The 17,452-nt window shown below is 38.5% G+C and overlaps 1 protein-coding gene across 6 annotated transcripts in view; it reads right to left on the minus strand.

The window, feature by feature from the left end:
* The window catches only part of PKP4 (plakophilin 4), a 233,813-nt gene that overhangs the window by 33,243 nt on the left and 183,118 nt on the right, over positions 1-17,452 (minus strand). For all 6 annotated transcript variants that reach the window (XM_032410053.1, XM_032410062.1, XM_032410044.1 and 3 more), the window contains 3 exons: positions 15,090-15,306; positions 8,113-8,245; positions 6,796-7,009 (listed from right to left, as the gene is read on the minus strand). In XM_032410053.1, coding sequence (XP_032265944.1) covers positions 6,796-7,009; positions 8,113-8,245; positions 15,090-15,306 — 564 coding nt within the window. The remainder of the gene's footprint in view (positions 1-6,795; positions 7,010-8,112; positions 8,246-15,089; positions 15,307-17,452) is intronic.

Below are 17,452 nucleotides of genomic sequence, written 5' to 3' on the forward strand. Positions count from 1 at the left end.
GAACAGGTCACACAAAGGGAAATCCTCCTGAAAGAATCACAGTGATGCCGAAGTGGCAGGGAGGGCAGTGACCCGGCCACCCTGGTTGTTCTTCAGGTTACTTCAGCCTCTGGCAGAGAATTAGGTCATTTATGCTATCCTAGAGATGTGCCTGAGAAAAAGCCACTGAAGTTACGTGTTCCACAGCTGACTATGAAGGGTTCCAGGAATGTGCTTCTTCATGCGCACGAAATCTTCAACCTAGCTGTCTGGCACCAGCAGGGGCCTAGAGACAAAAGTCCCTCCGGTACTAAGCCGCAAGAGGTCCTACAGACTCAGAAACTGCGAAGAACTCGAGGGACCTGGGGGGGGCGTCTCTTGGGCATCTTTTTAGATTTTTGTCATATGCCTTCATCTTTCTCAAAAATACTGGCTGTCAAATCTCCTGAGGAAGTGTGTCACTATGGGGCCTCTCTTGTGCTGGGAAATGCCATTTTCTCAACTGACCACCTGAGTTCTGTAGGGACCTGAGACTCCCCACTTGACTGTCTCATTTTGCTTGGTATTTAGAAGCCTAGACATAAAATAGAAGGTCACATTCTACTTACAAGGTTGAATCTTTTCATACTTGGGACTATAAATCTTGAAATATTCACAAGATGAAATCACATTTCATGTTTTCTAAGCAACCTGACACTTTCTGATTATACCCAATCAGTAGTTTGATATGACCGTGCTAGTGGCCACGTTCAAACATATTTCTCTATATTCTCAGTGAAATTCAGAGAGTAAAGGAGATACTGTGTCTTCTTCTTTTTCCTTTTCGGTAGTAATTTGAAAGAATTAAGGAAGATGACATTGAAAATGGGCAGGTACACCCCCAGATTTTGCACCTGCTCAGCACTTTTCAGTGGCCCGGGGATTGGCCAGGGAGGAGGCAGAAATAGAGGCAGGAAGGAAGTGCTCTGGCCTACATGCCTGGAACCCAATCAGGACTCAATCTCTCATCTCAGTTTCTCATCTGCAACATGGGTGGGGGGGGCGGGGAGGCAGAATAGAATAGAAGATTTCTTTAAGGCCCTTTCCAGTTCAAAGTTCTGTGACTCTGAATTAGGAGCTGTCCCATTTATAATACACCATTTTGTCTTATTACCAATTAAACCTTTTTGTCATTTTATTTCTTATTACCAATTTTTATGGTTTGAAATGTTCAGTAAATAAGATAGCACACGATTCTGTGTTCCTGTTTTATAAAGTGGGGCAAGTGATAAGGATCCCACTGACGTTGGCTGGGAATTGGGAAGAGATGTTGCAAGATTTCTGAAAATTCCCCATGCAACACCTGATGGCTCCAGTGGTCCACAAAAAGCAGGACAGAAACAGGTCAACTCCTCTCTGGACCAAAGAACAAATGACTTTTTCAAAGGCATAATAATTAAACCAAGGGGACATATTTGGTAAATTATTTCATCCTGTCATGGCACTTAAGAGTCCAAATGGCTGAATGCATGTCCACTAAGCTCCTGCTCTTTATAGAACATCCTACTGTTTGTTAAACTTTAGCCTGGCCCATCTACCCTTCCTTAGTGCAGGGCTATCATTTTCTTCTTATTACCTAATCAGAAACATGGCGCTAATGATCAGTAAGGGAGTAAACCTAATTTCATGTTCTGCATAGTGTCTGAAATCCACTGCCAGCATCCAAAAATTTTTAAATAAACAGTGTGGAAATATTTTACTTAGCCATATGGATGAATAATCACTTGCTAAATTGGAAAGAATGTGAATATAGCAGTCATTTAAACAAAGTCTATTATTATTCAAGAACAAAGGCTACTTTTTGATATTTAACACTAGTGTTAATAGGGATAATAGAAGTGTGCTAGTTTTGGGACATCTGGTACATTAAAAGGTAGGCCTCCGGATTTTGTGAAATATCAATTTCGAAAGCTTTTAAAAAATGATGCTTTCAGGATGCTCAATAACTCGAAACTCATATTTTCTGGCTTAGAAACACTATTTAATTATCTTGAGCAAATGAGTTTTACATATCTTTTCTAGTGACAAGATGTTCCCACTTTCCACCCATAGAGTGTGGCCTAGAAGACATTCATTTTATAACCTAACCGGGAACAACCACACTTCATGCAGCTTTCAAGTTTAAGCACAATAAAAGCAAAAAGTGTCTCTGTGATTATAAAAAACAACAACAAAAAAAAACCACACAAAAAAACCAACACAACAAAACTCACCCTAAGCACCCATATAGATCAGCAATTACTAAAGGAAAAGCTCATTAGGTTTCAACCCAGAAAATGTTCAACACAATGAACAAAACACAAGAATCCTGTTACATTATTAGAGGACCATTTTAATTAACAATGACAGCCATACTATCTTGAGAAAATACACCTGACAAAAAGCATTTTTCCTTGCAAATAAAGATGCGGCCCCAAATACAGGTGCTGGGCAATTATTGTATTTCAAGCAAAGGTGAGACACCTTTTAAAAAGAATAGCTAAAATTTCTTCATGTATGTACATGAAAATGCCAAACTGATACAAAGGGGACTAGAAAAAATGTAAGTCTCTGGATTAATAACTAGGTTGAATTACTTACTGTTAATAATAAAATACCTAGTTTCGAAGGGGATAGATAGTATTTTTTTCAGATAATACAATATTTTGAACATAGCAGTTCACTGTGCTTTAACATTTCATGATCCTAAGCTGACCATAATCCCCACTGAGGAACTCTTACAGCACACCTGCAAAGGGCAAGCATTGTGCAAGGCTGGCAGGGCCGGAGCGATTTGTGGAGACACTGGCAGAACACTGAAGTTGGGAAGAATAACGTTCCGTTTTCAAAGAGGTTTTTACAGCAGATGGGCAGCTCATAGGGCATGCCGAGTGATGTGGTCACATAGCACCCAGCTGCCCATGTTTGGAGCAGAATGCTTTAATGAGAATGGTTCAGACTGGGACACACTTTCCTGGTTAGGAGAGGTCTGGGATGCTGGATTTAGGGCCGACTTGTCTTCTCTAGGGCTATTCCTAGCCCAAATGAGCTCCTGAGGGCCCATCTTTCTTGCCTTCTCAAGCCATACTTAATGTCTTCTTGTTGCTCTCTGGATAACACTGCTGCTCAGTCTTAACCCCACAAAGCAATGGGTTCCCTGTCCCTGTGGGTCCGAGCACATCACGGGCGGCTACTTGACATGGAAGCTGTATGGGGGATACATGCATTGGATAGCTGATGGGACAGAATTTATTCTGAGGTCCCCTCCAACTCTGTGATTCTATGGTTCAAAGACGGCTTATGAGTATTTGACTTGAGGAAAGAGTTAATGCAAGAGCGTAAGGATGTCTTGATGCTGTCATGCTTTAAAACACATCAGGGGCTAGTTATTTTTAAAAAATTACTGAACAGCATTTAAAGGTGGTACCACTAAATCTGGAACTGCAAAATGTGAACATATAATTTTTCTTGTCTTCATAAATCTTGGTCTATAAATACATGCATACATGCAACACACACACATAACTACGCTAGATTTATATTATGACTTTGTAGTTCCATATTAGCTGGATAATGTTTATATACAAATCAAACTCAGGCTGACACTTAGCATTTTGGAGCTGGAAATTTACTTCTGAAGTCCCCTGGTCCAACTCCTTTATATAATAGTCAACTGAGTGAAGTGTTCACAAACTGACCACTCCCATTCCAAAGCAAAGACAACTTTTGAAGAGAACGTTTCGTAAGCAATCAGCTCTTCTATCAGTATAAATTATTGGGAGCAAAAGTACAGAGTTATAAAGCAATTCTTAATTTCCCCTTTCCTACAAGTATGGACAAAAAATGCTTCTTACACCTAAAAGCTACTGGCAGTTGTTTAAAAAAAAAACAAAAAACAAAAAACAGAGGTTGTTGCTAGTTTTACATTGGAAGCAATACAATTTATTGGAGGAATAGGCCTTTCTGAATTAATAAACACTCATATCCTCCTTTCAAGGCTAGGGCCCATGTCCGAAAACATCTTGTGTTCTCAGCAGCTAATACTGCACCCACACAGAAATAGTGGAATATGGAGGGAAGTCTCTAAATTAGCACTTAGAGCTAGATTATGCACCAGGTGAATTAGTACATAAAAGCTCTTAGTAGTAAAGTCTGGCTCTACTTCAAATAAATCAGATTTATTCTCAAATGAAAAAGAAATCACCAAACTTTCATGTACTTGCTTCTTGTTTATCACTAAATCTTACAAATTCCTTGAGCTGAGCTGAGGACAGGCACTGTAACCATTTCACCCAAGGATAAAGCCTCAGAAACAAAAATCCAGCAAAGACTTATTCCTCCTGTGAGAAATTATGACAGAAGAGAAAAAAAAACCCGCACATTTATCGTGACTAGTTAATCAAAAGAGAACCAAATCTGAGTAGAAGCTGTGCTTCTAGTATCAGGATACCCGAGGATCACCACGGATCTCGCAGGGAGCCCACACACGTCAGTCTGCAGGCTCAGGGGCTGCCCAGGTGTTACTGGCAGAGGTATCTAGACAATTACACAGGAAGGTCACAGTGATGGGAAGAAACGCCAGACAAGGACAGAAAGCACTCAGATGCTGCAAATACGCTGTCTCCTATAAGCCTCCCTAACAGAGAGCTTAATGCTAATTTTGGGGCATAATCACAGTGATTGTGTTGACTTCTAGAATGGCTATGTCTATATTCTTCCTTCTTCCTTAATTCTGTGTAGCTTCTCCTAATTTTCATTTTATACACATATGCCATACATATGTAAGTGTACATAATTTATTTTTTGGTATGAGAGGGCTCGATGCCTCCAAAGCATTTGAAAAGGAGAATATACTAATAAATCAATATGTAATTTAGATGTGTTAAAACATTAATATTCAAACTACGTTAAGGCAGGCAGTCCATTCCAGAGTTTAGGATTATACACAAAGCATATTCTACTTTTATGATGTAAATTTCATACCAATATTATTTGGAGTACAGGGTACCGTATTTTGAACATATTAATACCTTATAAGAAAGTTGATTACCCTTAAATATTAGATTCATGATGGTTTGCTACAGTCCCAAGTGTTACTGAATTATATCTGACAGAATCTACAGCTCTAATTTCACAGTGGAAGCAAGTGGAGAATGGGATTCATTTTTTTAAAAAAGTTAGAAAATTTTAAATTAAATATCTCGAGCATGAAAAATAGCATAGCAAATATAAAACACCCAGGTAACTACTATCTAGTTTTGTTAAATATTAATATTTTGTCTTATTTGTTTCAGGTTTCTTTTTCTTTTTAAAGAAACAGAGCTGGATGATACCCTCCAATCCCATTCTCTCTACCTGCATCCCCTAGAGGCAACTACTATCCTTAACCTAGCTTCTGTCATTCCAGTGAAAAGTTTTAACTTTATTGCATGTGCATATATCAAAAAAGAATGTATAGACTCAACCTGCATCTTAGAAACTTTACACCAATAGTACCACGCTGTGCTTACCATTCGACCAGTGCTTCTGGGTATTTATCTATGTTACCATAGATAGCTCTAATGCACTTGTTGTAACCCTTGTACGTGGTTTTGCTCTGTGAAGGTACTTTATTTAACCATTTTCCTACCAGTGAATACTCAGTATCTCCCCCCAGTCTCTATTATGAATAATGCCATCATTAATTTGCCCTGCTGCAGAACTGTTCTTCCATCTGGACTTCAAAAACCCTTGAACCCAGCTGACAGTGCTGCAACGTCCAGTCTCCCAAGACAAAGCATTACTCACTTCCTCCTGTTCTCTCACTCCCCACACTGGACCACTGTGCCCTCGCCGTGAAAGGTCTCTCTCACCGTTCCCTCTTTTCAACTGCCCAGCCCTTCTTTCTACCACTGATGCAGCTCAAGCTATTACCTCTAGGTTACAGGCCTCCCAGATGCCAGGTGCATCTACTTCAAATCAATCCCGCACCGTGTGTCTGCTGGAAGAGTGCACTGTAGCCCAAAACGGCCACCCCATGCCCTATAGTCACCTCCACTGTGTATGGGACACAAGTTCCTCATAAAAGTTCTCCAAACCAGGGCTGCATTTCTCTTTGGCCTTGTCTTCCTTCAGCATGCCTCTCCTGCTGGAAGCTCCGACCCCCTATTCCATGCTGGCTCTGAGCCTCTGCCTCCCCCATCCTTTAGGACTATTTTGGTTTCACACCGACCAGGGAACCTCCCTGGCCGTCCTCTGTGCTCCCCGTGCAGGCTCCACTGCGTCCTGGCACTTGCCACATTTCCCTGACATTCCGAGAACCACCTGTGTTCCTCCTGAGTCGGGGTGCTGCTTGTGGGCAGGGACTGAGTTCTATTCACCTGCACACCTCCGGTACCTAGGAAAGCATCTGAGGCACTAACGGGCATTGAGACCCTGGCTGAACTGAAGTGGAAGGTAGTCAATCCATTAAGTATATTTTTCTTTCATAATAAAGGAGAGCCAGTCTGTCGAAAACAGTGGATTTACTACGGAATACATAATAAAAAAAAGATGTATTCAGTCCTCTATGTACAAGATATCTGTTAGCTGATACCTATGCATTTAAGTACAATAACTGGTATGAGCCAAGATGAGCCTGTAACACTGCAAGTGCTTTCTGAATCATTAGATTCGATTCAGCCTTTGTCCCAGTCGTGAGCCATGGTACCATGATCTCCTGCCTAGAACCTCCAACTTCTTCCCAGTGCCACCGTGCAAAGACATCGTCTAGATGGTTTTCAGCATCTTGTCCAGGACCAGATCACGTTGTTGACCCACCTGTAACAAGCTCCCGCACTTCTGCATCAGCAGATTTTCTCAACAGTCGCAACAAGGCAGGTATCCCACCAACATTCTTCATTGCTATTTTATTTTCATCTGTAGACTTGCCAAAAACAAGGTTTCGGAGGGCACCACAAGCATTCTTCTGAACTTCCAAAACTCTGTGGTCCAAAAGGTCAACCAGATGCTTGATTCCCCCTAATCTACACACCTAGAATGAAAAATATTAGGAACCAGGCCTAAGTGACATATGATTAATCAGTGATCAAACAAAAGTCCGTTATGGAAAGATCACGGGAAATGGACAACTCCAGATCATTTCAAAAGGTTGCTTTTTATTCTAAATAACACATCTTTTATAAACATTAGGGACACTCTCCAAGATTAAGCTCCTCTCCTGGGTTTGGCTTAAAAAAAGGAAGGGAGAACTAGGTGTACTAACGGCCATGTGTAGCTAGCACATCCTACTCCAACCTCCCAAACACACAGACGGATTATGCTTACACTTCTGAGGGCAATGAGCAAATACACAAACACAACAAAGCTGTAAGCAGGATCAGAGGTAACATATAGGAACGGATTTTTGACTGAAGTCACTTGGTTTACACAATTGTTTCTCTAGACTACCTTCCCTAATCTTTCATTTGTCAAGTAATTAGTACATTACATAAATATTTCTGGGCTTTATGTCCTTCATACACCTTTAGCTCAGTAACTGGTATGTTGTTTTGCATAGCAGGTTGATGAAAAACACTTAGGTTCCATATGCCATTGCAGGGGGGACAATGCTAAGATATTAAAAGAAAGAATCTGTATGTCATAGGACACTGGTCGATAACCAATGACTCACTGTATTTCTATAAATGCCAAAAAACTTTAAAATGTCAAATAAAATACTCACATAGGTTCAGTATTAGTAACAGTTATAAATTCTCTGTAACTTTACTTAATTGTATGTTGGCACCGATCTTGACCAGCAAGTACATGAGCTCACTAGTTTCATACATGATTTTTATCTAATAGATTTTTAGAAATCACTTCAAAAATTCAGGTTAAATTGATTTTTGCTTCATGTTTTGTAAATAAGCTAACAGTGGACACATGATTTGAAAATGCCAGCAGCCCTCCAAGAGGTATGCTCATCCTGGTTTCTCCTGAGAAATACTGAAATGCATGGTTAAGAAGTAAAGGGGTAACCCTTTGAAAGGGCCCCTGAATTGCATCTGGTAATTTCTAAAGCACACACGCGTATGACTGCTTGACGGAAAGGCACTGACTGCGTCCCGGGGGCCTGCCCGGCGCCGGGGGCTGTACCTCCATTTTCACTTTGTTGTCGCCGAAGCACAGGTGCTGCAGGTAGGCGGCCGCGTTCGCCTGGACCGATGGGAACTGGTGCTGCAGCATGTGGATGACTTCAGGCAACTCAGGGTCGCGCCAGGCAAACTCCCTGTGCGAGAAAAACACAGCTTCAAAAAAGAAAGGACCGTGTTTTAACAATGCACTGAACGAAGCACTTGTCAGAAGAAAAGAGGCTTGGCTGAAGCCAGAACTGGCAGTTACAAGACTCCTAAAAGATAAATGTAAGTAACCTTCCCCCTCCGCGATCCACATATGCAGAGGCCTGGATACTTCTGATCTTAAAGAAATCACGATAAAACAGATGCACAGAAAGAGATTCAAGAGAACAAAGGAAGTTCTTAATATGAAAAACTTTTCCATTCTCATTTTCCTCTTCGATTCTAATTTTATGGCTTTCTACCTATGTCAGAAATTTGCAGGTGTGAGGCTCAGGTGAACAAGTGCACTTTAGTCAGGTGAGAAGTCATGCCTGAGCAGAGAGAAAGAAAGGCTGGTCTGGTGTCAGCCTGGAATCTGCAAATAGTGTGGGCCTGAAGATTTTTAAGAAACTTAATATGTATGGTTGCTCTTGATGATAAGATAGAAACACAAAAAATTATAAAAAAATATTTAGTCAATAAGCCTATATACCCAGAAGAAAAACACTGTTGACATTTCCTGCTGGTCTTTTTTTTTTCTATTATGTGTGCAAATGTGCATGTGCGTATACAGAACATCTTTTCAAAGAACTGAATCATATTAAATAGCACTTAATATTTCATGAGTACTTATTCTGGATACTTTATGGATATTAATTCATTTATTCTTATTGCAACCACATAGATAAGGAGGTTGAGACAGAGAGGCTAAGCAACTTGCCTAAAGTCACTCAGCTAGTCAACAGCAGAGCAATCTGCTTTCAGAGTTTGTATCATCAACCCCTATGCTATCCCAACTTCTTGTATAAGGAGTATACAATCATATTAAGCTCATACACTTTTATACTCTGCCTTTTCAGGTAACATCACATTGTTAGAATTTTCTGATGTCAATTGATTGGCTCACTTTTTGGGATCCTTGTTAAATGTGAATATATGCTTATATCATATGAAGACCAGCTTCTTAGAAATGATTCACAAAACAACAAATTTGCAGACTTTGACTACAGAATGAACTATTACAAAAAATGAATCAATACTGAATAAACCTTAAAAAACCCTTTACATTAGTAACCTACTGATACTTCTATTGTCCAGTTTATAAAGGCCTAGAGTCTCTCTTAGTCTGGGAAGGCTCCATGTGTTAACTTGCTTATCCAATACAAAGGGGTAATCTACACCTGCACACACATACATACCCATTCAAATGAACAGTGAATCCTTCCTATGCTGCAGGTACCATAGCAAGTGCTAGAGAGATAAAAGCATTGGTTTCATGTACAGAGTCTTGTACGTCCAACTAAAAAGTTTAGTCTCAATAATCAGCAACGGGAGTTATTATTTATTGAGTTTACCTGTTTCAGGCACTATGTCACAAGCTTTATATGCATTACCTCATTTACTTTGACTTGCCCCATTAGGCAGGCACCATTAAATAACATTTAAAAGAGAAAAGGAACTGAGATTAGTAATTAAATGACCAGAGGTGGGTGAAACCCAGGTAGTCTATATGTTGCCCCTACACAGAAGGAACAGATGGCAGAGGTTTTGAGGCAGAAAAGTGAGAGAATGCAACATTTATAAGGTTAGATTTATAAGGAAGATAACTCTGGTGGCCAAGTAGAGAATGTACTAGAGTCAGAAAAGACTGGTGACAAGAAGACTCCATTATTTGCTCAAAACAAAATAGAGCCATCCTTGACTTCTCCCTTTCCTAAATCCTTCTTATCCTACCTATCAGCAAGCTTTGTTGACTATTTCTAAAATATTTCATATAAACCCAACCCATCCATTCTCTCTTATCTTGCCTGGCCCATCTAACAGCCTCCTATATGCTCTCTCTGCTTCAAATATCACCCCCTCACCCCATCCACTCTGCATAGCAGCCAGATCATTTTCGGAAAACTGAAGCCAAGGGTAAGATGGAGATTTCTGGCTTGGGGGACAGACTGGATGAGATTATCATTAGTAAACATGAAGAATATCACAAATGCCAAGAGAGGCAGGCTAATACAGCAGAAAAGACACAGAATTTGGAGTTGGTTTGCCCATGTGGAAATTCTAGGTCCTTTATTTATTATGTGATTTTGAAAACTACTTAATTATTTGGAGTGTTACTTTCCCCACCTGTGTAATAGGAACAATAAAACTATCATCTCTACCTCCTTCTTAGGTTGGCTGTGATGATTAAATTGTGATAATGTATATTAGAATATTTTATATACTTTGAAATAATATTGATATGGATGTTTTATTAATATTCACCAGCCCTAAGAAAGGAACTATTCTAAATAGGGTCACTCTCTATAATAAATAAATTCCCTTTTATGTACTGTTAACTATGTTAACTATTTCTGGTCAAAATCTGTCTAAAGCCTGTTATGTAAATCTATGCTGTAATTAACAGAATGCAAGGAGTGTGACTTCATCTTTCTTTAATGACTCACAATCATTACGAATACACATTTTCCTCCTCTTTAAATGGCACAGATATGGTCAAGATTTCCTGGTATGAGGGCCAGACAATACAAAGGGTGGGCTCCAGCTAGAGATGGGCGGTTAGGCTTGGCTGGCATCAATTCCAACCCTGATTTTCAGCAGAAATTTACCCTGAAAAGACTGCTATCAATTCATGGGCTGGCTGGATAGCATCAATGCCTGCCAGGATTTGCATCATCCAAACCTAAGCCCAGCACCTGTGGTGATGAGCACTGGGTGTTATACGCAACTAATGAACTGTTGAACACTACATCAAAAACTAATGATGTACTGTATGTTGGCTAACTGAACATAAAAAAACAAAAACAAAAAACCCCAAACATCTAAGCCCAGAATTCTGTTTTCAGCCATGATAGAGTAACTGGTACTAGACTTTGCTCTTCCACAAAACACAACTCTACAACCAGACTAAATGTAGGAAGGAAATGTTTTTAGGTGCCGGACATTGGGTAAGACAAGAATGTAATCCCTGAGAGATGGGAATCATCACAGGAGCCCCATATACCCTGGCTTTCTGCCTGAGGGCATTTTTTTGAATCATGACACAGGAAGCTGAGTCCAGGAAATAGAGCAATGGACTTAGTGAACTGAGGGGGAGAGACTAGGATTTGGGGATGCCAAAGTGGTTTGAATTTGTGGGGCAGGGTACAGGAGAGGAGGGAACTATGAAGAGGAGATTTTATAAGTCTACAGGAGGATTACTCACAAGTCCTTAGTTGAGTGCTGGGCTGTACATGTTCCTGACACATGTACAGGGTGGTGGAGTAGCTGTTGGAGGACAGAACTGAGCATATGCTGTGTGATGCTGGACCTCCAGCCCAGAGAACAAACGTCATCGAGCACTCCAGGATTTAGTCTCCACAAAGAACTATGCCAGAGAGTAGAAGAATACACTAGGAGTAAAACAAACCTGAAACAGACCCATCCTAGAAGAACAAAACCAATCTTGACAGGACCAAAAGCATCTGCCAGTAATACTTAATCTGCCGAAACAAAACTCAGAACCCTAATAGGAGACAACAGAATCCAGAGCCCCTACAATGAATGTATCATCCACAATAGTTAGCATATGATTTAAAACTGCTACGCATAAAAGGAAATAGGAAAATGTGACCTACAAAGATGTAAAAACAAAACAAAACAAACCAAAACCAAAACACGCAAATAACAGAAACAGATCCAGAGAAAACCCAGATGTTGGAATTATCAGAGGAGGACTCTAAAAGGTCATTATAAATGTGCTCAAAAAAATAAAGGAAAAGATGCATGTAGGGAATGAACAGATGAAGAATGTCTTCTGACACATGGAAACTATAAAAAAAACCCCACCAAATTCAAGTACCTGAAATAAAAAAATTCACTGGATGGGCTTACCACAGATTGTGGAGACTATAGAAGAAAAGACAGTAAATTACAAAGACAGATCAATAAAAAATACCAATATGAGGGCGCCTGGGTGGCTCAGTTGGTTAAGCGACTGCCTTCGGCTCAGGTCACGATCCTGGAGTCCCGGGATCGAGTCCCGCATTGGGCTCCCTGCTTGGCAGGGAGTCTGCTTCTCCCTCTCCCGCTCCCCCTCTTGTGCTCTTTCTCTCTCTCACTCTCTCTCTCAAATAAATAAATAAATAAAATCTTTAAAAAAAAAAAAAAAACCAATATGAAGAATATAGAGAAAAAAGATTTTAAAATATAAACAGAGCCTTAGTAACCTGTAGGATAATGTCAACTTATTCCAGCGGAGAATGACTCTGGGGCAGAAAAAAATATTTAAAGCAATAATGGTTAAAAATGTCCCAGTTTTGGTAAAAATCATCAACTAACATTCAAAGAATCTCAGTGAATCCCAAGCAGGTTAAATGTTAAAAAAACAAAACAAAACAAAACAAAACAAAACAAAAAACCTAGGCCTGTCACAGTAAAATAGCAAGAGAAAAACCTGAAAGGCAGCCAAGAGAAGGTATATTACATAATGAGAATGATGATTTCTCATCAGAAACAATGGAGGTCTAAAGACAATGAATGACATTTTTTAAAGAACTAAAAGGAAAAACCCATACCTGTCAATCCTGAATTTTATATCTGGCAAAAATACCCTTTAAAAATCAATTAAATAAAAACATTTTCAGATAAATTAAAGCTGGCAGACATGCAACACAAGAAAGGATAAAGGAAGGGTTAGGTTGAAGGGAAATGGGTTCAGATGGAAACCTGAATTTATACTAAGAATATATAGGAAGAGAACTGTATGTGGTAAACATGAAGTGAAGATAAAGATCATTGTTTCTTACTTTTCTTAATTTCTTTAAAAGATAACGAATATTTACAGTAAAAATAGTAAGACTATATTATGGGTTTTATTATGGATGTAGACGTAAAATATTTGACAATATAAAGGTCAAAGGGATAGTAAATGGAATTATTTTGCACAGATTAGGCCCTGCTCAAAAGGAACACCATGAATGCTATTATTCTTTATGTCACTATCACTTTCCATAGGAGGTACTTCTGTCACTCCTTCTAGATGTGTCACTTATACTACTAATACATTTGGCTTCCACACTAAGCAACACAGATTTCCATTTATATAGAAAACAGCAGTAACTGCTTCAGTCTTACAAGAAATTTTTCAGGCTAATTATAATGCAGCAGTAATGGTAAAGAACATGGGCTTAGAAGTGAATAAAAATATTACTTCAAGTTTGCTATTTTCAAAACTAAAAATTAAAAGCTGTCATGAGCTTTTTATTTTGGTTTGAATATTTAAACTTCAGATTCACCTGGATTCCAGTTTCGTCTAGAATAAATGCACTTATTATTATAATCACTTATTCATCTTCCAAAATGCATTATCAGTAAAGTTTCACATAATCAAAGCTAGCCATAACAGTTTTATGCAGTAGACTACAAAATTATCATACTATGAATAGCTGAAGTATATCATCATACATGAAATCCTTATTTATAGTGAATCAACTCAGAGGTCAAAACTGAAGTCTTTAGGGACACATATTAAACTCAAAGCTCTAATCACACTTCACTGTCTTTCTGGATAGCTATTCTTTTCTCTGCAGGTTCAGCTGAGGTACAGTCTAAATTGCCTATAATTTAAAACCCTTTTGGGAATTTCTGCATCTACTAGGGTGCCTTAGTATTTTGTCATTTTGAGGTTTTAAAAAATGAAATCATGTAAAAGTATTTTTGACTTAATTATATTGGAGGTACTATAAGACAAATTATTTAAAAACCCTTAAAATGGCAAGAACATGGACTAGCAGAACCACACTAATGTATGAACGAGAAAGAACTTTAAGAGTGACTAGGTGGAATGGCCCTAGTGAAGCAGTGGGCTTCCCATTCAACTCAAAAGTACTTTTATTTTGTTTTAATGAGCAAAATCTCACTCATGTCCTTAATTCACATTCATTAGAATAAGTTGGTAGGTTGCTAAAAATGAATTGATAATTATAACAATTTTCCAGTAAAACAACAATTTGTAGGCAAAGAGTGAATGAAATCTTGCTAATATATGCCTTCATATAATACTCAAGCTGCTTAAAATTTAGCAATAATTTCACTCTTTCAGAAATTGAAATTCTTGTTCAGTTTCTATCTTTTTTATTTCCTGAATATTTTAAATGGCTTTCATTACAGATGAGGCTCTTTTTCAAAATCAATCAAGTACTAAATGACTCATACTTATCTTAATAAAACATGCTTTCTACATGGCCAAATAAAATTAAAAGGAGGAAACATGTATTATTGGCCAAATATTTTTTGCTTATGAAATATGAGAATTTCCTGTCAACTATTTTCTCCTAAATGGCAGAAGTTAATAGTTAATAAAAGCACAACACAGCACTGACCAGTAGGATTCAAAATGTACACAACACCAGTCTTTTCCAGTTTAAAACACCATACATTATTTCTGAAGCCCTCATCTATAGAGTCAGTCAGGATAAAGGAAAAGGGGTAAAATGATCCTTAAAAATCTTTCATATAATTCAGACTAAGAGGCTATCCCAGGGAGTTGTCTTGCTGAAGTATGTCACTGATGAATGCTGCAGATATTCACACAGACCTGTGCATTCTCTAACTTATTAAAGCATTGAAAGAAGGAATCTATCTTTAAAACATTAAACTCAATGACCAACAGTGCTAAAATACAAGTGGAAATACTAGAGACAAGGAGTTAACTGATACTATAATAGACTTGGCAACTTGAAAAAAAGCCAGAATGAAGGGACTGTCGATGCCCAGGATACTGTAGCATTCTGGAGACTCATAACCAGTACTTGCCTGGGGTCTTTCTGAATGCTGTCTATTGACGGGGATCTCGTGGTGCCATCATCAGCTGGCGCTGCGTGCTGAAGCCTGTTATAATTGCACTCTTGCACTCGGTATTGTATTGGCCTGTAGGGCTCCGCGTAGGTAGCTGTTGTGTTCAGAGCATAATTATTTCTTTGGTATGTAAGGGTGCTTCGTTGGCTGGATGTCCTTTGCAGATTTCCAACACCTAGAAAGTCAACATTTTTTAAAATGACAAGGTGATACTTTTCAAAGTAAAACTATTTTTAAGAAGGATTATAGTTTTTAACAATTACATAAATTGCTTTATAGATTTTATCAATATTACCAATTTAGATTTTAGATTTTACCTATCTAGTTCATTGGTGCTAAAAAAGGCACTCAGGTTTTTAATATACACCAACAATACGTCAATTTCATTAGCAGAAAAGAGCAAAAATAAAACTATAAATCTGCTTACATGATTGATCTTACTATGTTTATTAAGATTTAGTACAAAAGTGCAAGGGAAATGTGGGAAAAGAATTTGAGAAATAAATGACAAAATGTTGTAATTTCATTTTAGCAATAAAAAACAGTTATTCAAGTCTGTAGATAATCGAGGTCAAACTTCGAACATGAAGCATACACAAGTTACTTATTTTGATATACGTTTTATTTATAGACCTTTGGATTTTGATAATACTGGAAAATTTACTTCATAAAAAGGAAGACTGATGTATCAAAATCTTCTATAGCTACTCCCCTAAATTTTTGCATGATGCTATATATAAAGGTACTGTACACTGTATGTTCTTTCTTAATTATTGCAGAAGGTATCTCTCCAATGATTGCAGACATATTTCTTCCCACAATAATTTTAATAACATTATTTATTTCTTAATCCTATGAAAGAAATTCCTTGGGAGTTCCCTTCTACTTGCTTGATAGGATGCTGAATCACCAATCATTTAATAAAGCCAATCAGATCTTTAAAAAAATTCCTCAATTTACAGAACATAACAAGTACAATATTTCTTCACTAATATCTATTAAAAATTGGTACATTTTATTAGAAGAAAAATCCTGCAGCAGACCAAATTATCAGTGTTTGGCAAAGAATCAATTCAGATACAGTCTCCTCCCTCCTGGTGTTCTGGGAGGTATGCCTCCTAGAGCTATGCCTTTATGGGGTTATCGTTTATGTTAATAAATCTGTCCTATCTGTTTTGCTTTTTTTTTTTTTAAAGATTTTATTTCTTTATTTGAGAGAGAGAGAATGAGAGAGAGCACATGAGAGGGGTTAGGGTCAGAGGGAGAAGCAGACTCCCTGCCGAGCAGGGAGCCCGATGCGGGACTCGATCCAGGGATTCCAGGATCATGACCTGAGCTGAAGGCAGTCGCTTAACCAACTGAGCCACCCAGGCGCCCTCTCTTTTGCTTTTTAACAATTTTATTTATTTATTTATTTTAGAGAATATAGAGAGAGAGAGATTGTGAACAGGGCAAGGAGCAGAGTGAGATAATCTCCAGCCAATTCTGCGCTGAGTGTGGAGCCTGACGCGGGGCTCGATCCCAAAACCCTGAGATCATGACCTGAGCTGAAACCAAGAGTGGGATGCTCAACCAACTGAGCCACCCAGGCGCCCCTGTACTAGCTCTTTTTAAAAAAGAAAAGAAAAAAAAGAAAGAAAGAAAGAAAGAAAGGGGCTTCTTGGGATTCCATGAGCCAGACCTGCAGCACAGTCTGGCAGTTCACGTGGCCACGGGGTATTGCTTCTGCTCTATCAGCCACTATGGTGTGGCATAAATGTGAGAGTGGTGGTGCAAGCGTGTGATGCACTAGCTCCCTGTTTTTATAAATGCAGTTATTGTATTCTGTCCCAGACTGGGTCCATCATAAGGAATATTTATTTCACATTCTACACTTAGACATTCAGAGGAAATCTAGTATCTAAAAAGGAGTAATACGAAATACACTTGGGCTGCATACATGCTAAATCAAAGATAGGCAAATAACTCATAAAGGGTTCTTCTCTAAATACACGTTTCAGGCAACAAAAATCACAAAGGAATATTCCAAACAAAGGTTTCCCTTTCTAGATCTGATATGTTTTAAACCCAAGGAGAGTCAGATTTATAGCTCTACAAACTTACTTGTGAATTAACAGTATAATCACTAGGTTCATTGATTAGATTAAACTAAGGTTAAAAAATAGATTAAACTAAGGTTAAAAAAAAACATATCGCCTATAAAGAGGTACAACACGAACTTCTGTTTTACTGTTTATTGATCAGCTGTCACAGCTGCTTATCTGACAACCAAATGGGCAACATGATTTCATACTAACAGGGCACCCAATCTCAATAAAAAT

The sequence above is a fragment of the Phoca vitulina genome, unplaced genomic scaffold (genome assembly GCF_004348235.1).
Source record: "Phoca vitulina isolate PV1807 unplaced genomic scaffold, GSC_HSeal_1.0 scaffold1, whole genome shotgun sequence".
NCBI classification, from domain to species: Eukaryota; Metazoa; Chordata; class Mammalia; order Carnivora; family Phocidae; genus Phoca; species Phoca vitulina.